We start from the raw sequence: 24,639 nt of genomic DNA, 5'->3' as shown, positions 1-24,639 counted from the left end.
TGGACAAAGGAAGGGGATGATATGGGCTGAGGCAGGAGGAGGAAGAGATAGGCAGAGAGAGGGATGAGGAGGGGATGAACAGAGATAGAGGGGAGGAAGAAATGAACAGAAAGAGAAGAGGAGGAGAAGGACAAAGCATGTAGGGCGAGGAGGAGGTGGACAGAGAAAGGAAAGAGGAGGAAATGAATTGGGTGAAGGGAGAAAGAGATGGATAGATAGAGGGAGACTTGGAGATACGTAGAGGAGATGTGAAGAGGAGGTGATAGAGGGGAAGGAGTAGTGGACAGCAGGGGAGGAATAAATGGTTAGGGGGAGGGAAAAGGAGGAGATGGATAGAAAGAGGTGCAGGAATAGATGGACAAACAGTGAGGAGTTGGAGGAGATAGGCAGGGAATGAGAGGGAAGAACGAGATGGGCTAATATAAGAGAGTAATAAAAACGTACCATGGAAACGCTGGTACTCAGCAAGTTAATAATGCGAAAAGACATAGTTGGGATAAACTAACAATATGCACAATGTTTAACGTATAGTGGTAACCTACCCACGGAGGATACTACACGACTTGTATATTTCGTGTCAAATTTTGTGTCGTGCTCAGCTAACAAGTTGTATCAGAAACGTAACTTTCGTAATCGTGCCCCTACTTGAATAAATTTCTGCAGACATGTATTCTGGTCTATACTCTAGCCTGGAGATATACGCCTGATTTTCCATGCTGCGACGACTCAGCTGCTTGAAAAGGCGAGTGATTTTCATGGGGTCGCTGGTGTTTCCTAATACACCTTGGGAATAATCTGTTGATAGTGTCGGCAACCAGCAGCACGTTACTGCAATAGTGTTAACGGGAAATGGGCAATAGAAGTACCTACATATTGCAGCGAAGGTTGATTGGACCACAGGCTTGTGTGTTAAATAAATTATCGTATGACAGTTTGGAGCTATCAGAATCTAGGAGCCGGCCAACACCGCTGTTGGGGGCAGAAGATAAGTTTTGAGTGTTCGGAGGTTCTGGTGGTATTGCGGTGCGTATTTGTGTACTCGGTAGCGGAAATATTCCAAAGTGTTCAGAAGTGTGTTCCCGTACGCGAACGTGGGAAGTGTCATAATGCTTTTTTTTTTTTTTTTTCAAGACAGCTGTTGCTGTTTACCGAGCATACTCGGATCGTTGCGGAAGAGGCAGTCTAATAAAGCGTAGAGCAAGTATCTAGCTGGACGTGTTGTTTAACGAAAGAAGGCGACTAGTCAAGGATTATTTGATGATAAGAAATTCCGTTTCGCTCGAGTCGAAATTTTAATATCGGAGATTTTGTGGAGATGGTAGCAAATGCTTATTGAAGATCTAGTGATGTTTGTGGAGCTCGTTTAACAATCTAGTTGTCGCATCTTGGAGTTCTTCCAAAATTGTTGGATTACTGCAGGGCACTGATAAGAGGCACAGAATTTACTTTTTTAACTGTATCTCATAGGCCAAAGAGACTGTGGTAATTAAAAGCGGCAGACATCCGGAGAAGCTGTCGCTCTACGCTGAACCACAAGCTCCGAAAGGAAGCGGTCAGCTTACAGGTATACGGTATCCTGGAACACGGTCAAATGTGTATAAATCCTAGTAGAGACGTTTAGAATGTGCAAGTGATTAAATTATTCATTCTCCAGCAAAATGTATCCTATTTGAACTTTAGTGTCAGAGTAAAACATGAAGTCAGTGTGAATGCTAGCGATCTCTTTCGACTGCTCTTTATTTCAGCGTGAAGATAATTCAGCACCAGTTTTCGAAATATGGCGATGTTCTTTATTACAAAATGTTTAGAAACTACATTATCTCGTTATCAGGGAAAACACAAATAATTATCAATATATCGATATGCCTTTAGACACAATCAAAAACAATAATCAAGCATTAAACTTGCACCGTCGGTCGTGTAAGACTATTCCTTACACATGTCGTGGTACAACGTTCTTACTTACCGGTCTCACTACACCCTCAAGGAGCTCTGTTTATTAATGAAAGTCAGCTGGCAATCAAGAGTTAGTCATGAGTTTCGAGTGGTTTCCAACGTCATTAAACGTCATTTTCCCTCATTTCTCAATAGAGACTGTATTTAGTAATTGTTACGACACGACACATAAACATTCAACGACTGCACTGTTGACAACAGCACGCCCTCGTACAGTGTTTGTTCAGTGAGTGGAGTCTGGCTGGTTTCAAAGTGGAGAGACGGAGGACTTAAGTGGCTCCTGGCGCCGGCAACTCACCTCGGCGGGGAAGGCGTAGCCGTTGATGTTATGCTCGGAGCCCGAGTCGTCGTGCTGTCCGTAGTGCACGTGTATCTCGTGGAACTGGTACTTGTAGGAGAGCGGGCCGCCAGACACGTTGACGTGGTGCCGCGTCGTGTTCTCCACCGTGAAGATGACGCTGTGTCCCGTGTTGCTGATCATGCCGCCCACCTGTGGCACGAAAGACGGATTCTGCATCTCTTCAGCCACCATAACATCCTTATACAGTACCCGTACCGTCAACTGGAGTTAAGTTCGATTTCTTTATCCCTAAAATTACATCATTAGCATGAAGTAAGCAAGGCAGTATGCGTTTAGAGTGCGTGCAGGATGATTTAGAAGGTTTAATGTTCCACGAATTAATATTATATTGCCAGCTCTAGACATGATGTTCATTATACGTATTTAAACAACTACTATATCTCAGTGGCTCTCTTCATAATGGTTTACATAAGCTAAGCTAACAATACGGTTAGTGTATTTTTACACTGTGACAGTATTAGATAACAAGGTGAGAAGCTACCACTTCTGTGAAATTTACGTTAGGTAATACATCTAACACTTCTGTTAAATGATGCACATTTCTTAAAATTATATGGCTACAGACTTCAAGAAGAATATAATAATTTCAATCCCAAAGAAAGCAGGTGTTGAGAGATGTCAAAATTACCAAACTATCAGTTTAATAAGCTACTGCATCACAATAATAACACGAGTTCTTTACAGACGAATAGAAAAACTGGTAGAAGCCGCCCTCGGGGAAAATCAGTTTGGATTCCGTAGAAATGTTGGAACACGTGAGGCAATACTGACCCTATGGCTTATCTCAGAAGCTAGATTAAGGAAAGGCAAAACTACATTTCTAGCATTTATAGACTCGGATAAAGCTTTTGACAATGTTTACTGGAATACTCTCTTTCAAATTCTGAAGGTGAAAGGGGTAAAATACAGGGAGCGAAAGGCTGTTTACAATTTGTACAGAAACCAGATGGCAGTTATGAGAGTCGAGGGGCACGAAAGGGAAGCAGTGGTTGGACAGGGAGTGAGACAGGGTTGTAGCCTTTCCCCGATGCCATTCAATCTGTATATTGAGCAAGCAGTAAAGGGAACAAAAGAAAAATTGTGAGTAGGAATTAAAATCCACGGAGAAGAAATAAAAACTTTGAGGTTCGCCGATGACATTGTAATTCTGTTAGAGACAGCAAAGGACTTGGAAGAGCAGTTGAACCGAATGGACAGGGTCTTGAAAGGAGGATATAAGATGAACAGCAACAAAAGCAAAACGAGAATAATGGAATGTAGTCGAATTAAATCGGGTGATGCTGCGGGAATTAGATTAGGAAATGAGACGCTTAAAGTAGTAAATGAGTATTGCTATTTGGGGAGCAAAATAACTGATGATGGTCGATATAGAGAGGATACAAAATGTAAACTGTCAATGGCATGGAAAGCGTTTCTGAAGAAGAGAAATTTGTTAACATCGAGTATAGATTTAAGTGTCAGGAAGTCATTTCTGAACGTATTTGTATGGAGTATAGCCATGTATGGAAGTGAAACATATACGATAAATAGTTTAGACAAGAAGAGAATAGAAGCTTTCGAAATGTGGTGCTACAGAAGAATGCTGAAGATTAGGTGGGTAGATCACATAACTAATGAGGAGGTATTGAATACAATTGGAATGACGAGAAATTTGTGGCACAACTTGACTAGAAGAAGGGATCGGTTGGTAGGGCATATTCTCAGGCATCAAGGGATTACCAATTTAGTATTGGAGGGCAGCGAGGAGGGTAAAAATCGCAGAGGGAGGCCAAGAGATGAATACACTAAACAGATTCAGAAAGATGTAGGTTGCAGTAGGTACTGGGAGATGAAGAACCTTGCACAGGATGGAGTAGCATGGAGAACTGCATCAAACCAGTCTCAGGACTGAAGACCACAACAACAACACTTTAGCATCGGCTGAAGAAACCCCAGAATGAAGATTAAAGGGTGCTAGAATCTGATAGTGATTATGAAAGTTTCTCTGAGTAACAAATAAAGATTCCGTACATATCCACCAAACCACCTGGCTTTGAATACCATGTAATCTCTAGTAGATTTCTGACTGAAGAACAATCACTAGAAGGTGTGCCGACTCTCTGTAGAACTGGAAGAAAACTATTTCCTGAAGTTGTGACCGTGGCGTTGAAAAACAGATTGTTCGCCACGTAATTCAAGAATGTCATCTGAGATTTTTTCCCTGGGGACCGAAAAAGCTTCCTGGTTGTGACGGAATGATCAAAAGAGCGCATTTGTGGCCAGGACAGTAGTTCGTAATTTGCTTCAAATGTATATTTTTTTTGTGATACGCTAAATAAAAGTAAATGAGAAACTGAAGAATTGTAATCTAGCGATAGACCTTCAGTGATTCAATTCACCTTTCTGTGTGCCTTCATGATCGATGCATGTTTTGTTACTGTGTCACTGTACACTGTATATGTTTTCTGGGTTGTCAGCGTTTGATCAAGGTGTTGGTAGTAGTATGATGCCATTGTGCTACCTCCTTGACTAGTGTGTGTTGTTGTACGCGAAACTGAGTATCTCTTTTGTCAAGTTAATCACAATACAAAAAAAAGAAAAAAAAAAAAAAAAGCCTCTGAGCACCATGGGACTTAACTTCTGGGGTCATCAGTCCCCTAGAACTTAGAACTACTTAAGCCTAACTAACCTAAGGACGTCACACACATCCATGCCCGAGCAGGATTCGAACCTGCGACCGTAGCGGTCGCGTGGTTTCAGATTGTAGCGCCTAGAAGCGCCCGGCCACTCCTGCCGGCAATCTCAGTACAGCGAAGTATTTATATTAGATAATACAGGTACACTAGGTTCATGTTGGGCGGGCAGATTACGAGGGCTGTCCAGAAAGTAAGTTACGATTGATCGCGAAATGAAAATCACAGTGTAAATCAGAAATGTTTCATTTGTAACAGTTAGCTACACCTTTCAGCTACTCCTCTACGTAGTCGCCGTTCTGACTCAGACATTCGTCGTAGCGTTGTACCAACTTTCAAATACCCTCATCATAGAAGGCAGCCGCCAGTGCTTTCTGCCAATTCTCTACGCTAGCCTGAAGCTCGTTGTCTGTGCCAAAATGTTGTTTCAGCGGTTCGTTTGAGCAGAGATGAAACTCAGTGGGAGACAATTGCGGGCTGTATTGTGGGTAACCAAACATTTCCAATTGACACGATGCAGGAACATCTTCATTGCCGCTGCAGAATGAGGCTGAGAATTGTCTTGAAGAAGAAACCGCACGACAGTTACGTAATGTTGGTTGCATAGCATCAGGGGAAAATTCTCACCAGGCCCTCGTACTTGGCGGGAGACACTATTTTCTATAACATCTTTACGCGCTCACTAAGAGCTCAGGAATGAAAAGAGCGACATAATTCTACCTAGAGTCATACTAGAGACACTGCCCAACACATCTTTGCAAAGATTTATCGGATTTTCATAGTCGTTTCCATTTTGCGACCGATCGTAAGTTACTCTCTGGACAGCCCTCGTATTTTCCTGAAGATTTGTATTATTGTGTCAGGTCTTAAATCATTTAGAAAATTGAGCGCAAAGCTTGGATAAGAGTATACACTGTCACATCCCTTAGCCAAACTCCACTCCTACCGATACACTCAGCCTCACTTCCATAACAAGTAAAAGTAAGCAGTACAGACATATACTGATATTACCACAGACTTTTGTCTGTCTGTCTGCCCGTTCGACAATTAGGAACGCTTCTTTTCAAGAACGAATAGAAGTATCAAGTTAAAATCTATGTCATATATTTAGGACTATGCTCCTTTCGCACTGTAAAAATTTGAAGCTTCTAACTCACTTTATTTAAAAGACGGGAATTTTTGTCACATATTTCGATACTCGAAAACTCACTCATGAGAATCTAGACGGTACTTACAGTTGGCACAGAATCATGAAAGTTGACAAGAAGAAAGGGTTTACAGTGCAAGTAAACGACAAATTCCGTAATTGTTACTTCGTAATTCTGTCACACGGAAAAAATTTCATTTGTCATTTGTTACCCGACTTCATACTTGAAATTAAAACATTCTCGAAAGTGTTCGAATCCCTTTGCCCGCACCTTGTCAGTAATAATATATATAACAGGGAAAAATGAGCAGTATCCTTGATCCGCGATTTTGATAATCAGCCTATATAGATAATTAAGTTTGTACGGAACACTCACTGCGCGAGTCCTGTTCGCACCTAGCCATTTGTTTCTCTTTTTTTCCGCAATGTAGCCTTGGTGCGCAGTGACTCCTCCTCGTCACAGAACCGCTGCCCGCCACTAGTGAAGGAAAAACAAAACAGAGCAATGGAGTATCGTGCGGCAAGAAGTCTACAGCAACAAAGGCCTCCAAGGTGGTCAAACAAATCTGAGTGACAGAATGACGTGGCATACCATCTCTCTGTTTAGAACTGAGAACTGGAAGTGACGTGGAGGCTGGTTGACTGATGACGAGGGGACCAACCAGCGAGGTCATCGGTCAAGTCGTATTAGGAAAATTTGGGGAAAGGAGTCGACTGTGCCCTTTAAAAGGAACCATCCCGGCCTTCGCCTGAAGCAATTTGAGGAAATCACAGACGTGGAGGCCCTGGTGCTTGAGCAACTAACAAATCATGAGCGAGGCGATGAGTGGAAATCCGTCGCGGATCAGTTTCCATCATCTTGAACAACATTCTGTACATGGGAAAAGCACATACTACCGAAATCTCTTGCACTGGTTATGGCTGTCAAGACAGTGCGTGGCAGGAAGCTGTCCAAAGGATTTTTTTGCTATACGACATGGCTCCAGAACATTCAACACAGGGCTCACACTGCTTCTTTGGGCTATCAAATATTACCTCACGCCCGATATTCTCCTGTCGTGAAAACCAATGGTCTGTTCCTCTTTCCTCGGAAGAAGAGACCATTACGTGACAGGCATTTCTAGAATGACTAAGAGGTTTTCTGAAACGTTCCCGAATGGCCAAAGCCACTTCTACTACAAAGATGTCCACCACGTCTTCCATCGTCTGGAAAACGAGTCACGCAACAGAAGAAAATATATGCGGAGAAAGACTAACGCCATGGCTAAATTTCTAGATTGTAGCTTAATTTTGATAGGTGACAATTAAAACTATCACTCAATCTACCATTTAACATGTTATGCAAGCTTTATTATTCCTTGCAGATGTAGACATCGGCTTTACATCACCACTTATCACCCTCGTGATCACCACATACACTAACTTTGTCTCAAAGAGACTACATTTTCACCACACTTTATGTCATCAGTTCGTCAATGAGTTTCACAGGGCATCCGTGCATTACACTATTCACGTACATGTATCCACCTTGCTCCTTCAAGGTTGATAATGTCCTCACAAAATTTGTTCCGACCACAATGTACTATTTCTTATGATACGTTTCAGTCACAGCCAAATACTCCCACGTCCCATGGATCATTTGTACTATTAATCGTAATAATGCAGAGTTAATTTTACGTTCGTATTATATATTTTTGTAAATATGGCTACATGATGACCATGAACAAATTCTTTCTTTTGTCAGATGCGAATTAGTAATTCGTACCCACTATGTTTTACGTATGAAAACAATAGAAACTCTTCTACGTAATAAAAGAAGCTGCCAAAAATACACTTTTTCAGTTTGTTTAGAAATTTAATTTTATCTTCTACGTAATAAAAGAAGCTGCCAAAAATACACTTTTTCAGTTTGTTTAGAAATTTAATATTATCCGGTGAGTGAGGAAATATTTTGGTGGAAGCACTGAACAAAACGTTTTGTGTTAAGGGTAGTTAGAACGGGAAATAATTACATTTTAAGATTTTTATCTCATTATAAAACTAGCAATTTTTCGAACACTCACATGGGAAGTATTTTATTTAATTTTTTGATACATAATCTACACCAGTTGAAAATGTTAAAAATTTTATGAGCATTACTTCAAAATCTAATAAAACCGGAAATTTTTTATACTGAAGGCTGAAGATTGCAACGTTATAAAGGTCATGTCCAGAAGAGGATGGGCCCCAGGTTGAGGAAGCTGAAACAAAGTTTGAGAGGCAGACTGACAGACAAAATATGCGGTAATTCGAAATGGAAATGTAGTTGAACTGTGTTGTTTTAAAAAATCAAAAATGGGTTTCTCTTTACATTCATATCAGTATGGATACCTGAAAATACTGATGTTTCTACTCTAGTTACTACTTCCTCTCCACATTTTTTATCATTCGATTTGAAGTTCTAGACGTGCAGAACTGTACATGTTGTATATTCTTGAAACTGACGGTGAGACAGTTTGCAGAACACCACTCAATAATATTTTCAAGAACAGTATTTACAATTTCGTTTCAATGTGTATCTCTTCATACGATCAAAATAAAACCTGAAGCATATGTACTATGTATGGGTCAACAACTCTATTTCACTTTACTGTTGTTGGCAAGTTATATTTCATCACTCCTTTAGGTTTTATTTTGATCTGATGATGGTTATGGTCCAAATGGTTGACAGAGAATAATGAACAAGTTGCAATCTGGAGAAACTATGGGCAGAAATATTAAGAACGTTTGCTGACATCTATAAACAATACCTATCCCACGTGCTTTTTTCATGATATTTAATCAGTTTATAATATGTCACCATCGTCTTATTTCCTTATCACTTACAGTACAGAGCTGCCTCATATCTATCGTACATATCTCTGGCTACATACCCCTAACCCCCACTCCACTGCCGTTACTGTAGTACTTTAGCCATCTGCTGCAATCTGTTCCATAGTAATTGAATCATCTACTGCAATGTGTTCACTGCCCCTATATTTATGTACTCGTTTTCTCTACTAATTCCTAGAGTAGATCTCCCCATTGTACACTGAGCAGCACTTATTTCTTATCAGATGTGCATTAGAATACCATGCCTCATTGCCATAAATTGTAATCAATAATACATACTGACAGTAAACTTTCAGAGAAATGGAGGAATGGTGCTGAAATACTATCGCTATATGTATGCCACACACACACACACACACATATATATATATATACACACACACACACACACACACACACACACACATATATATATATATATATATATATATATATATATATATATGTGTGTGTGTGTGTGTGTGTGTGTGTGTGTGTGTGTGTGTGTGTGTGTGTGTGTCATACATACAGCAATAGTATTTCAGCACAAGTATTTCAGCATATATATATATATATATATATATAAAAACTGTGTGTGTGTGTGTGTGTGTGTGTGTGTGTGTGTGTGTGTGTGTGTGTGTGTGTGTGTGTGTGTGTGTATGTACATGTGTGTGTGTGTGTGTGTGTGTGTGCGTGGGTGGGTGTGTGGGTGTCCAACATTTCCCAAACCTCAGGGTCAATATCAACCAAATTTGGTACACGAACAGTAAATTTCATGACTCTTAGCACCATGGGAGTTAGAACGTCGTAGCTCCATTAGGACTGGAGATACAGGCTAAATCAAGATTTCTCAGCTCCCTGAAATGTAGTCTGTTCTGCGCAAGTAGTGTGTTGTGTTGGAGCAATACCAAACTTTCTTATCAGCCTCCACTGCAAGGCAACCTACATGTGAACGGCAAAAAATTTATTTCCAGACGAAGATGTCTAGGCTGCCTTGCACAATAAGTACGTTTTGAGAGTAATAATGGCCCACTTTATCAACATGTTTTGAGGGCCTAATTAGTTAGATGGATGTGCAAAGGAAGGTATGGATGGAGAGAGGGGCAGGAGGGTCTGCATGGGGAAAGAGATGAGTGGGAGGATATGGGCAGGGAGGCATGGGAGTGGAGGCAATGAATACAAAGAAAAGAGGGATGAGTAAATGGGCAGAGAGGGGAAGAAAAAGATGGACATAGAGAGGGGGCGGATATGGCCAGAGAGGGGGGCAGGAGGTGGACACTGTAGTGGGCATGTAGAAGAGGGTGAGGAGGAGATGGACTGACAGATGGTCAGAAGCATATGCAGAGAGCATATTCAGAGAGAGGGATAGAGAGAACAGACGAAGAGTGGAGAAGGAGACAGAGGGATACAGGTGGGAGGATGAGATGTACCCAGAGAGGACGGAGGAAAGGATGGACACAATACAGAGGGAGTAGATGTGTGCAACATATGTGGGTGAAGCTGTGAGGAAAGGCTTAGTATATATGTAAACTGGCATGTTTGTATGTATATCTAACATTCACCCACAAACACCTTGATCGATTTAAACTAAATTAGGTACACAAACTTCAAACTGCATGCATATCAGTACTGTAAGGGTAGAACCATGTAGCTCCATTAGAAGCAGAGGTAGTGACAAGAAGAATTTATCAACCCCCAATAACTAGCTTTCCCTGAAAACGAGTGTGTTGGGGTGGGGGTGGGGGTGGGGGGGGGGGGTAGCATCAGCAGGCACTACAGGTTCAGATGGACATGGCTGAGCAGAGAAAGGCGGAAGGACAAGATGAGATGTGACAGGGGTGGAGGATGAGATGGAGGGAAAGATGGTGGATGAGAAGATGATCAAAGAGAGGGATGGAGCGGGGGATGGACAGGTAGGTGAGAGTAGGAGATATGTATAGAGGGAGGGAAAGAGGACATGGAAAGAAAGAGGAGAAGGATAGGTGGCAGACAGCAGGAGGAGGAGATGCACAGACAGAGGGGGCATGAGCAGATGGAACGAGAGAGGGGAGTAAGAGGCATTTTATAGATAGGGGGAGGAAGAAATAGGTGGACGGAGACTGAAGAGAGGAGCAGAGAGAGAGAGAGGGGGGGGGGGAAGAAGACTGGCCGATAGAGTGGAGAGGAAGAGGTGAACAGAAAGGCGGTGGATGAGGACGTTATCAAAGAGAAGGATGGAGGATGGAATTGAGAGAGTTACGAAAGGAGGAATTGGATAGAGAGAGAGGGAAAGGAGGAGATTTACAGAGAAAGGGTGGGGGAGAATATGGATAGAGAGGCGGGGTGGACAGAGAGGGCTGAAGATGAAATTGTCATAGACAGGAGGTCTTCAAAGGAAGCACTTGGCATACGGTTTACAATTGAAGACATCCATAACATACGGCCCAGTATGCCAATAACGTTTATTTTTGAGAGATTCTTATTGGGCCTGAAGAAGGTAGTGAAAATAAAATAAAATAAGATTTCAACTCCACGGATGGTGGCAAATTGTTTAATTCTACGAGGTGGTCAGAAACAGAATGTAAATCTTGTAAGGGTGTTGCAGACTACGCTGTGCTGAGAAGTACTCATCAAGAAAAAAAAATTCTATACGTTGCGCCGTTGGTGGTTTAAATAGCATTGAAGTTAGCCAGTCGTAGGCGTGCAAATGCAAACAGCCTGCCCGTGACAGTGTCACCTAACATGTTCTCCGCTTGGTTTTCTCAAACCGAATAAATGTAGCTTTTCCTAACCTAGTATGAAATTATTACTTCCGAAAAATGCACATTTTAACTGATAATGAGCATTTCAACTCATGGTAACTCAGGAAGCCGCAGATGTCTGTGCATTACCGCATTTTAACACGTGCAAGTGCTTAAATTTCCACGTGCGATGACCTGGCTGGGGAACGTCAGTGCTAATTAAATCAGGCACGACGCGAGGTATCATATGATTACCACTTCTGGGATTGGCAAACGCCCGGAAAATACTACTTAAAACGCAAAGGGGCAAGTATTTAATAGTCCCCAGATAAACAATCCACTTAGAAAGAATAGTGGTTTTATTTTGACTGAAGAATGTCATGATGACTCAGAAAAACTGAAAAGTGAACTAATGGAAAACAATGTTTTGCACCATCCAGTATTTATGGAATCCTTTCAAATTAGAGCACATAGCAACGCATATGGAATCACACTTGAAATTTTCCAAGGAACCATTAGTTCAGAAGAATTCTCTCACAACGTGATAACCTTCGCAAGTAAGACGTTAACTAAATACGAAAGGAACTGCGCAGTATCAGGACAGGAAGCCTTACTACTCATAAGTGGTTTGAAACTATTCCGTGATTATTTAGGGGACATGAAATAACTATCCATACAGATCATAAAGCAGTAATACTTCTGGAAGATTGCCGCTTATTAACCGGCAGATTAACCCACTGGGCGTTGTAACTTCAACAGTTCAGTTTCGAGATCTGTTATGTCAAAGGCTCTGATAATTACATAGCAGATGTCTTATCTAGATCACCAGAGTATTTAAACTGTGCACCATAGAATGTAATGAAGATGGTATTTTCCAAATTAGTTTCATTAAAGAAGTGATGAGGAAAGGGAAAGTAAACATATTTGCTAAACAGCATGAGACATTACCAAAATGAAGACAACGTTTGGAAATAAGTAGAAGTCCATTTTGATAGTGTAATTTATCAACAAATTGCTAAATATTGCAAGCTCCTTAAAGGCGTTTTGTATAAATGAAATAATCTGGATAGGGAACACTGGAAAGCACGTTCCTCGTCTCAGTTCGAGACTGAGGTGACAGACTACTTTCGCCTTTATTAGGACACTGTGGACCGAAAAAATGAGCAGGACAGTTTCCAAGTGTAATAGCAATAATAATTAATGTGACCAAGAAAGAAAACAACCATATAAAGTCCTGTGAAGTTTGCCAAAGAGGGAAGGTAGCGAATAAAACATATCAAAGTCCTACGCAAAACATCACACTGGAAGATACACTGTATTTGCTGTCCGTGGATTTATATGGCCCCCACCAGAAAACTTCTGGAAATTTTACGTACATTTTTGTAGTAGCAGAAGTAATTTCAGAATTTATAAATATTTTCCCTGTGAAGAAGCCAGCAGCTAAACCAGTATCCCATAAGGTGGTAGAATAATTTAATACCATAGGAAAACCTAAATCGTTGCTATTAGATAATGGGTCTCAGTTTATTTCTAAGATTTGGGAAAAGAGTGCGGAGTAATACAATGTCGTAGCCGGCTGGTGTGACCGTGCGGTTCTAGGCGCTTCAGTCTGGAACAGCGTGACCGCTATAGTCGCAGGTTCGAATCCTGCCTCGGGCATGGATGTGCGTGATGTCCTTAGGTTAGTTGGGTTTAAGTAGTTCTAAGTTCTAGGGGACTGATGACCACAGATGTTAAGTCCCATAGTGCTCAGAGCCATTTTAATACGATGTCCAACCAAAATACATTTCGACCTACCAACCAGCAAGTAATCCGGTTGAACTCTATATGCAAGAGCTAAGTAAATTATGCAGAACTTATTGCCACCGCAACCATAGGGTGTGGGGCACATTTGTTTCAAAATCTGAAGTTGTCATGGATGCTGTACACCATGAATCCACAGCCTTTGCAGCGAAAGAAATTTTGCTGGTTAGTAGAAATGAAAACATAATAGAAGAGACCTCATAAATCCTACTTTGTGTAGACTTGGGACTGGATAGATAAAAGGAATTTGTGAGGGGAAGAATGAAGCAAAAAGTGGAAGCCAGATTTCTGAGGCACTATACGAACGTCAAAGTTACTAAGTTCAAAACTGGAGGATTTTTCTAGAATTAAATCAATAACCTCCTCACAATAACGCATACTATCAGGCGCACCCGAAGTAAAAGAAGTATTTATGTGTTCGTTATATAGTGTTCTTGAAACATTATGTCCACAGAATGGAACAAAAGGGAGCACTGTTTGAAAACGTATCATCAATAATATTTACTGTATTATGAAACGTTTAATCTTAGAAATTATGTTTTGCAGCGCATCTTACATTGTTGTGAAGACTGACTGTCATTGTTTTGCTATTATATGTCTACAAGTTTCAGATTCTTAACTATGTAGCTGTGTGTATAATGAAATGAACATTCTAAAAAATGTGATATGACATGTTAAGGAGCTGCACTGCACAATGAGCTGCAGCTGAGTAAAACGGAAGGCCAACATGTGAAATGGGAAGCATGATTTACTCCTAAATGAACAGAGCAGGAAAGGTGTTTAAAATGGACTGCCAAAAATCTCAGGCGGTAGCCAAGTGCTTTCTTAGTAAAACAAGGTTTGTAAATTAAAGTGTTGGTGTGACTGCCTGAAATTATGAAAGGACAGTAAAAAGTATATACTTACTGTAAATAGTGTTGCGTTATTTTTTTGAACTGCATAAAAAATTAAAACTACTGAAAACATCTACCAGTTGAAAACAATAATTTTTCCTAATTGCTTTTTCTGTACGTTCCTATACACAACTCAAAGTAAAAGGTTAGGTAATATTTTGAAAATGATAGAAAGCTGAAAACTAACTACCACCCTGAACAAAAAAAAAAAAAAGAAAAAAAGGCATTGCTTAATGTCACCAGCAAACAACTGTAAATACTGAACTAATTTTAAATGTTTATGTAATAGTTTGTACCATATTTTCTCTCCTGTATTTATGTACTATGTGTTGTCTTATATATGTGTCACAAGAGTGGGTATACTCATTGTTTCGCAATGCTCTATGTAACACACACAGATTTCTATGACGATATAAGTATTGGCAAAATGCCGCTAATGTTCTATGTGAAGAAGGTGAAACAACATTCTCTTTTTATTGTTCTTTATGTAAAGTCTTCCTCAGGGAACACCGCCTTAACGTAGCTCTCACTGTGTGGGCGAGGAGGTTTGCGTGCTCTGGATCCGAAAGGCTATGCCGGCGGTAACATGGCTTTTAGAAGGGTCACCCAAGCCTGACAGGCCAAAGGGGAGGAGCCAGACAAAGTGTGTCCCACAACGGCCTATCGCTCCCCCTTTCCTATCCCAAATCTTTCTCACCATGTCCTTTTCCTGTCATTTCCTTTTATATATGTAGGTCCTCAACGGCAGCGAATTCAGAGAAAGAGTCTTTAGAATGGTGAAGCTGGCGAAAGAGGCACCTTTTCTCTTTGGGTACAAAAAGAGTACAAGTAGCGACTGTACTACAGATGGGCGGCTACAGACAGCGTGTGACTCGTAGTGAGCGGCTGATTTTAGGCTGGGTAACCTACTGCCTATGTCGAAATTAACGGAAAACTACATTACACTCCCAAGCAGTATATGGTATGTCTCTGCATGTGAGAGATTCCAGTTCCCCTCATTCGGATCTCCAGGAGGGGAACACATTGAGAGTAGACATATCTGAAAGGAAGAAAGGGACACTGAAGGAAGGAAAGATAAAAATTGGAACATGGAACGTGAGGACTCTGCTGCAAGCAGGAAAGCTAGGGAATGCAAAACAGGAGATGAAAAGGAACAGATTAGATGCCCTTGGTTTGTGTGAAATGAGATGGAGAGAGAATGGGGAGATAGAAAGTGGAGATTATAAGATCTTTTACTCAGGGGAAATGAAGATTGGTGAAAATGGAGTAGGAATATTGATAGCGCAAAAGCTGAAAAATAAGGTAATCAAGGTACAATATACAGATGCAAAACTGATGATGATACAACTGAAGAGTAGTTCAAAAGATTTGGTGTTAATACAGGTATATATGCCAAGCAGCCAACATAGAGATGAGGTAATGAAAGAATATTATGAGGAAACACAAGAAATCATCGAGAAAGAAAATAAAAATGCCTGCATTGCCCTCACGGAGGACTGAAAAGCAGTGATGGATGAAGGAAGAGATGAAGATACAGTAGGAAAAATTTGGATTAGGAACATGAAATGGGAGAGGTGAACGACCAATTAGTTTCTGTAAAGAAAGTTCATTAGCGGTGGGTAACATTATCTGAACATCACAAAAGGAGACGTTACACATGGATATCAAATTTGAATAGGGAAAGATATCATTTGGACTGGATTCTGATACAAAACAGGTTAAGGAACTGTTTGGTGAACGCCAAAGCTTATTCAGGAGTGGATATAAATTTAGACAACAACCTAGCAATGGAAGAAACACAAATGAGGTAAACAAAAAGTTTGGAGAGGTAAAGCAAAAAAAGACTAAGCATAGAAAAACTCGGAAAGGTAGGAAAGGCATCAAATTTATGGAAAAATGGGAAAGAGATAGTGTTGATGAAAGTGTTGATGACAAATGGGTAAAAATGAGTGAAGGACTCATGGACCCTGCCAAAGAAGTACTAGAAATTAGAGTATCCCAAAGTAAGGAAAGAATGGATAACAGAAAACATGTTGAAAAAGATGGAAGAGAGGAGAAAGTGTAAGAATGTAGAAGCTAAAGAAGGCAAAAAGAGGTACAGGAAACTGAATAATGAATTAAGAAGAGAAACTGAAGAAGTATGGGAAAAATGGATGAAACAGAAATGCGACGAAATAGACAAAATGGAGAAAGAGTGAAGGTATCACGTGATGTATAGAGAGGCTAGTGAGATAATTCTTGATTGTAAAAGAGAGAAGAATAACATGGAACTACAAAAAGCAGGTGGTACTCTAGCAGAAGGACCACAAACAGTTTCGACAGATGGCAACAATACATTGAATTTGTGCATAACGGGGATAAAATACAAAGCGAAATGAAGGTTGAAGAGGAGAAAGATGTGCCGGAAGATGGAAAGGGATTCCTCTTGGAAGCAGAAGTAGAAAAGGCGCTGAAGGAGATGAAAAATGGGAACGCATGGGGAGTTGATAATTTGCCAGCAGAACTGTTGAAGAGTCTGAGAAACAAGGCGAGAAAAGAAATAGCCTACCTCTGTAATAAGATATATGACTAAGTGGAATGGCCTGAGGACTTCCTTTTAACAGTTATAATACCAATAGAGAAAAAGAGAAACACTAAAAAATGTGAAGAGCATAGGACCATGAGTCTAATTTCTCTTGCAGCTAAAGTGTTGCTAGAATCTATGGCAAGCTGGATACAGGGATCGCAGAGGAGCAGTTCATATTTAGAAGAGGAAAAGGAACAAGAGATGCTACTGGCCTTTTAAGAACTATATGGGAAAGATATACGGAAAAAGGTAGAGGAATCTTTGCTGTTTTTATAGATTTAGAAAAAGGCTTTTGACAGGTTTCAGTGGAACAAGCTGATGGAGATTTTGAAGAGGAAAGGAGTCGATTGGAAACAGAGGCGACTGAATCTATATTTACAATAGAAGGTAGCAGCAATGGACGAGGTGTTAGGCAAGGTTGTTACCTTTACGCACTATTGTTTAATTCATACCTTCAAGAGATTATTTCGAAAGGCTTAGATGGTAAAAGAGGAATATGTATTCGTGGAAAGGGCATAGAATGTATAATATTTGCTGATGACATAGTATTAGTGGCAGAAAGTGAGCGGACAGTGAATAACATGCGGAACGATCTGAATGAAGCTTGTGTGGAATATGGCATGCAAATAAACACAGCAAAAGCAAAGAGTATGGACATCAGTACAAGACGCAGACTGTGCAATATTAAAATAGGACAACCTACCATTATCCAAGTAAGTGCAATTAAATATCTCAGAAGCACAATAACTGAAGACTTGAGAAGTCACCAGGAGGTGAAAACTCGAACTGTCATAGCGAAGGAGGCATTCAACAGAAAGAGAAGACTTGTGTGGCAAATAAGTTCAAGGTCTAAGGAAAAGGCTTGACAAATGTTTTGTCTGGAGTGTGGCACTACATCGGGCAGAAACATGGACGCTGAGACAAGAGGATTAGAAAAAAGTTCGAAGCGTCTGAGATGTTGGTGTGGAGGAGAATGGAGAGAAAGAGTGAGCAATGAAAGGATAATGGAAAGGGTTGGTGAGAGACAATGTCTGCTGAAGGTTGTAAGAGAAAGGAAAAAGAACTGATTGGGACATTCAATGAGAAGGGAGTGCTTGGTAGTAGATCCTTTGGAAGGATTGGTTTGTGAGGGAAGACTGACAGGAAGAAGGAGATACAAGATGATAGACGACGTAAGGGGAAGAGGAAATTATGCAGACCTTAAGAGGATGATGGAAGACCGGACAGCATGGAAAACTACCATGTGAAAACCTACCTTTGGGCACAATACTAATGATGATGATGATGATGATTACGTAAATTGAACACTGTTGTCATACGTTTGCAATCAGTTTGTCACTCCACATTGTATGAGGTATTATGGATGTATCCCTACGAGGAAACATTACTGAAAGGTGCAGCATATGCAACACTATCACAAAAGTTACCTATATTTGTCTTATCTAACAGCTCTGTCTGTAGCATCAAGCACTTTGGTGTAACATGTCTTTCCTATTTTACTAATTTTATGACCATTTATGAAACTGTAATTAATCTATGGATGTAATTGCAAAATTAATGTTCTGCAAGAAAATGGAAACGTTAAAACTTTGCTTGTAATACTGTTTCACCCACGGGAACAGTAGGTCTGAAAACAGTAAAACTTGAAGGGAAGTTCCTCACCAACGAAACTGACTTGCCGGGAATATAAAAGGTAGATCTGGCTGTCTAATTGCAAGACTCCTTTGTGGGAAGAGTTAGTTGGTGCCTTGCAGGCAACGTGTACGTATCTTGTTAAGTGAACGACGCAAGAAGAACAGCAAGATTATATAACATAGATTCGGATATGCAAGCAGTTTGGATTATTATTCATAGTATACTTATGCTGACTGTGTACTTCTCTAAGAAGAGAATTTCAGAGCTTGTTACACAGCAAAAGACACAGATACTTTTGCTGTCTTTTTTTAATAGTCGCAACAGATTGACATTGCCATCGCCTTGAATTTCAAATTATCAGATGATACTGTATAAGAGCATGGACCAGCTATACAATTTCTTTTTTTAATAATAAGTTCGTCTTCTGTAAACTTTGAGTACTCGTACATTACCATTCGTCATTTAGCTAGATAGGCTCCTCTCCAAGCGCTGCACTGTTGCACTATTTTCGAGTAACCTATTTTATTGAACTGAAAAGCAATTAACTTCCCTGTCAAAAATTAATAAACTTTGTGGAGTAATAAAGTACATAATTATTCAGTGGACTCTGTGATGAAAATACTACACGTAATTTTTTCAAAAGAATATTTAAAATTTTACCAAAGTAAATTTACAAAGAGAAAATTTTAAGTATTCAGTTTAAAGGTCTTGTTGGAACCTCACTACAGCATTACAGTTACCTGCACAAAAGAAGTGTTCATGCATAATACCAGGTGATCAAAAAGTCGTTACAAATATGAAAACTTTATATACCACTGAATAATATAGATAGAGAGGTAAAAATTTACACACATTCTTCGAATGACATGGGGTGTTATTAGAACCGAAAATAAAACAAAGTATTGCTAGACGCGTGAAAGATCTCTTGCGCGCGTCGTTTGGTGGTGATCGTGTGCTCAGTCACCACTTTCGTCATGCTTGGCCTCCCAGGTCCCCAGACCTCAGTCCGTGCGATTATTGGCTATGGGTTACCTGAAGTCGCAAGTGTATCGTGATCGACTGACATCTCTAGGGATGCTGAAAGACAACATCCGACGCCAATGCCTCACCATAACTCCGGACATGCTTTACAATGCTGTTCACAACATTATTCCTCGACTACAGCTATTGTTGAGGAATGGTGGTGGACATATTGAGCATTTCCTGTGAAGAACATCATCTTTGCTTTGTCTTACTTTGTTATGCTAATTATTGCTATTCTGATGGGATGAAGCGCCATCTGTCGGACAGTTTTTTAACGTTTGTATTTTTTTTGGTTCCAATAAAACCCCATGTCATTCCAAGCTTGTGTGTCAATTTATACCTCTCTATGTACCTCTCTATCTACATTATTCCGTGATTTATTCAGTTCTCAAATTTATACTGACATTTTGATCACCCGGTAGTTATTGACTAGTAGAATTGAAGGGCCCATTTGTGCTAAATAATATAAGGAAGTGAATCTTTCTGAGAATACAAATCATAATCAGTACAAGCGATCTACTTGTCTGAAAAATCATACGATGGCAGTATTTTCCAATAATTAAACCAATAAAAGAATGTCATGTCCAAGTTGCTAGTGTTCTACCAGTAGAAAATCATCTGCACTTTTATTATACAGATAGTAGGTGCTACTGTGAGTCCGTTGTTGACCAAAAATTTTCTTATTCCTCTCGAGTTATTCATGCAAAACCACTGGTATGCTGCTTGCTAAAGTCTTTAGAGGGAGTGACTCAGGGAAGTGTGGTAGTACCGCTGTCGTCCTCTATAGACATAAATGGTTTGGCGGGCAGGGTGGGCAGAAAATTGCGTTGGTTTGCTGATGATGCCGTGGTGTACAGTAAGGTGTCGAAGCTGAGTGACTACAGGAACACACAAGACGGCTTAGACCAAATTTCGAGTTGGTGTGATGAATGGTAGCTAGCCCAAAATGTGGAAAAATGTAAGTTAATGCTGGTGAGTAGGAAGAAGAAACCTGTAATGTTCGGATACAATATTAGTAGTGCTCTGCTTGAGATAGCCAAGTCGTTTAAATATCTGAGCGTAACGTTGCAAAGCGATATGAAGTGGGACGAGCATGTGAGAACTGTGGCAGGGAAGGCGAATGATGGGTTTATTGGAAGAATTTTAGGAAAGTTTAGTTCACCTGTAAAGGAGACCACATATAGGACGCTAGTGTGACCTGTTCTTGAGTACCGCTTAAGTGTTTGGGATCTGGATTGAAGGAAGTCATTGAAGCAATTCAGAGGCGGGCTGCTAGATCTGTTACCAGTATGTTCCAACAATACATGAGTGTTACCCAGATGCTTCGGGAACTCAAATGGGAATTCCTGGAGTGAAGGCTAAGTTCTTTCCGAGAAGCACTATTGAGAAAATTTAAGGAACCGGCGTTTGAAGCTGACTGCGGAACGATTCTACTGCCGCCAATGAACATTTTAAGTAAGTACCTCTAAGATAAGATGCGAGAGATTGGTGCTCATACGTTGGCGTACTGACAATCGTTTTCCCCTCGCTCTATTTGCAAGTGGAACAGTAGGGGAAATAACAAGTAGTGGTACAGGATACCCTCCGCCAGGCACCTTACGATGGCTTGGGAGTATCTATGTAGATGTAGATGTACTGTCTCGTTTCTCATCAGCAAAAATAGTATTTCAGTATCAAGTAAAGTAGTTATCAATAGTACACTTTCTTTGTGCTATAGTTCAATTCTTTTATCTTGGCGGCTCGCGCATGTCCGCCTAGACGCGGGAGATTGCTGCGTTGCCAGTTGCACACGACGCACGCGCCAAGAGAAGCAGCGCCATAGTATAGCATAGTTCGCAAGCTTACGTTTAGGGGGGAGCGCGCAGTTCATGAAGTAAAGCCACCACGGCCGCATTAACCCTTTCGCTGCTACAAAGACGTGCTCCCTGCATTCCGCGCTGTTGGCGATTTTGTCACTGCACTGCTCGCCTGTGCAGACACATTGTGTTCCGACTGCTTAGACACTCTTTATCATTCGATTCCACAAAAACTATTTGGCTCAAAATTGGATTTTTACCTATCTTCTTGACTGATACCTTCCCCCCATAAATGACTTAATTTTGTTTCGATGTTCAGCGCAGTTATTATGCAGCATTAAATATAGTAAACCATTGCACGAAATTTTGAAGAGTTTGCAGAGGTAAAGTCCATAGAGTATACTTTCCGGATGGTCGATTTTAGTTGCCACAATGTTGAGAATGAAATGTGGACAAGATACCTATATACACTCCTGGAAATGGAAAAAAGAACACATTGACACCGGTATGTCAGACCCACCATACTTGCTCCGGACACTGCGAGAGGGCTGTACAAGCAATGATCACACGCACGGCACAGCGGACACACCAGGAACCGCGGTGTTGGCCGTCGAATGGCGCTAGCTGCGCAGCATTTGTGCACCGCCGCCGTCAGTGTCAGCCAGTTTGCCGTGGCATACGGAGCTCCATCGCAGTCTTTAACACTGGTAGCATGCCGCGACAGCGTGGACGTGAACCGTATGTGCAGTTGACGGACTTTGAGCGAGGGCGTATAGTGGGCTTGCGGGAGGCCGGGTGGACGTACCGCCGAACTGCTCAACACGTGGGGCGTGAGGTCTCCACAGTACATCGATGTTGTCGCCAGTGGTCGGCGGAAGGTGCACGTGCCCGTCGACCTGGGACCGGACCGCAGCGACGCACGGATGCACGCCAAGACCGTAGGATCCTACGCAGTGCCGTAGGGGACCGCACCGCCACTTCCCAGCAAATTAGGGACACTGTTGCTCCTGGGGTATCGGCGAGGACCATTCGCAACCGTCTCCATGAAGCTGGGCTACGGTCCCGCACACCGTTAGGCCGTCTTCCGCTCACGCCCCAACATCGTGCAGCCCGCCTCCAGTGGTGTCGCGACAGGCGTGAATGGAGGGACGAATGGAGACGTGTCGTCTTCAGCGATGAGAGTCGCTTCTGCCTTGGTGCCAATGATGGTCGTATGCGTGTTTGGCGCCGTGCAGGTGAGCGCCACAATCAGGACTGCATACGACCGAGGCACACAGGGCCAACACCCGGCATCATGGTGTGGGGAGCGATCTCCTACACTGGCCGTACACCACTGGTGATCGTCGAGGGGACACTGAATAGTGCACGGTACATCCAAACCGTCATCGAACCCATCGTTCTACCATTCCTAGACCGGCAAGGGAACTTGCTGTTCCAACAGGACAATGCACGTCCGCATGTATCCCGTGCCACCCAACGTGCTCTAGAAGGTGTAAGTCAACTACCCTGGCCAGCAAGATCTCCGGATCTGTGCCCCAGTGAGCATGTTTGGGACTGGATGAAGCGTCGTCTCACGCGGTATGCACGTCCAGCACGAACGCTGGTCCAACTGAGGCGCCAGGTGGAAATGGCATGGCAAGCCGTTCCACAGGACTACATCCAGCATCTCTACAATCGTCTCCATGGGAGAATAGCAGCCTGCATTGCTGCGAAAGGTGGATATACACTGTACTAGTGCCCACATTGTGCATGCTCTGTTGCCTGTGTCTATGTGCCTGTGGTTCTGTCAGTGTGATCATGTGATGTATCTGACCCCAGGAATGTGTCAATAAAGTTTCCCCTTCCTGGGACAATGAATTCATGGTGTTCTTATTTCAATTTCCAGGAGTGTATTTCATTTAATTTAAGTACCACATAAGTGTTGTATGTAATAATGAGAAATATTCCACCTTTCGCGACTGTAACAAAAGTTTTACTTACACTGGGCACGTTTGGCTTTATTTTAAAGCACTTCAATCAATCAAATGGAAGTAGACAAAATACATTAAACAAAACTGTGGACTTACAAAAACATAAGGACTTGAATATACCGTCTGTCAGTGAAGTGCTCAGAGCTATGTCAAATATAATTTTGTGTGTGGCACACACAAACGGCATTTATTTGCTAAAACACCGATGAGCCAACACAAACGTTGAATATTGTGCTACCGCAGCACAAAACTACGAAGGGTGACTTGGCAATGGAGAACACAAAATACAGTCCTCTTATGATGCTTCAAAAGAGAGACACGCGTCTGGTCTAAATAAGTCGCTTATTACAGTTGCAGAACAGGAGTATATTTCAATACCATTGGTAAAACTGCGACTGTGGAACAAAAACAAGAAATAGAACATGAATACCATTGTGTATGTGCCATACCTTTCACCGATGGAAGTGCTTTAAAATAAAGCCAAACGCGCCGTGTGTAAATAAAACTTTTATTACAGTCGCGAAAGACGGAATATTTCTCAATATTACATACGACACCTACGTGGTACTTAAATTAAATGAGATATTGTTATACAGTAAATATTATATGAAATTTAGGTATCTTGTCCACATTTCATTCTCAACATTGTGGCAACTAAAATCGACCATACGGAAAGTATACGCTATGGACTTTTACCTCTGCAAACTCTTCAAAATTTCGTGCAATGGTTTACTACATTTAATGCTGCACATCAAAACAAAATTAAGTCATTTATGGGGGGAAGGTATCAGTCAAGAAGAGGTGTAAAAATCAAATTTTTTGGCCAAATAGTTTTTGTGAAATCGAATTATAAGTGTGTCAAAGCAGTGGGAACACCATGTGTCTGCACAGGCGAGAAGTGCAGTGATGACAAAATCGCGCACAGCGCGGAATGCGAGGAGCACGTGTCTGCAGCAGCGAAAAAGTTAATGAAGAGGCAAAGCACTAGAAATTTCATTCAAACGAATAAAATTCGTGAACTAAGGCACTCCAATATTGTTTTTAAATTTTACACACCACACAAGGTTTGAACTCATAACCTTTCACTGGGCAGCCCAACACCTTAACCGTTCCGCTACCTCAGCTCATCAAATAGTTTAACTCCATAAGGAGTCTAACACCTCACGCAACTACTTATAAACACTGTTGGTATGACTATGAATTACTCACGCTTCGTCGAAGTACAATAGGAAATAAACAATTACCGC

General features: G+C 41.3%; 1 protein-coding gene across 1 annotated transcript in view; it reads right to left on the bottom strand.

Annotated features, from left to right (window-relative positions):
- LOC124606114 (carbonic anhydrase-related protein 10-like) overlaps positions 1–24,639 on the bottom strand; it is a 719,303-nt gene that overhangs the window by 618,382 nt on the left and 76,282 nt on the right. The window contains exon 6 of the mRNA XM_047138077.1: positions 2,255–2,446. Coding sequence (XP_046994033.1) covers positions 2,255–2,446 — 192 coding nt within the window. The remainder of the gene's footprint in view (positions 1–2,254; positions 2,447–24,639) is intronic.

This window comes from Schistocerca americana, chromosome 3 (assembly GCF_021461395.2).
Source record: "Schistocerca americana isolate TAMUIC-IGC-003095 chromosome 3, iqSchAmer2.1, whole genome shotgun sequence".
NCBI classification, from domain to species: Eukaryota; Metazoa; Arthropoda; class Insecta; order Orthoptera; family Acrididae; genus Schistocerca; species Schistocerca americana.
Note: the sequence above shows the minus strand (reverse complement) of the source record. Positions and strands in the feature narration are given on the sequence as shown.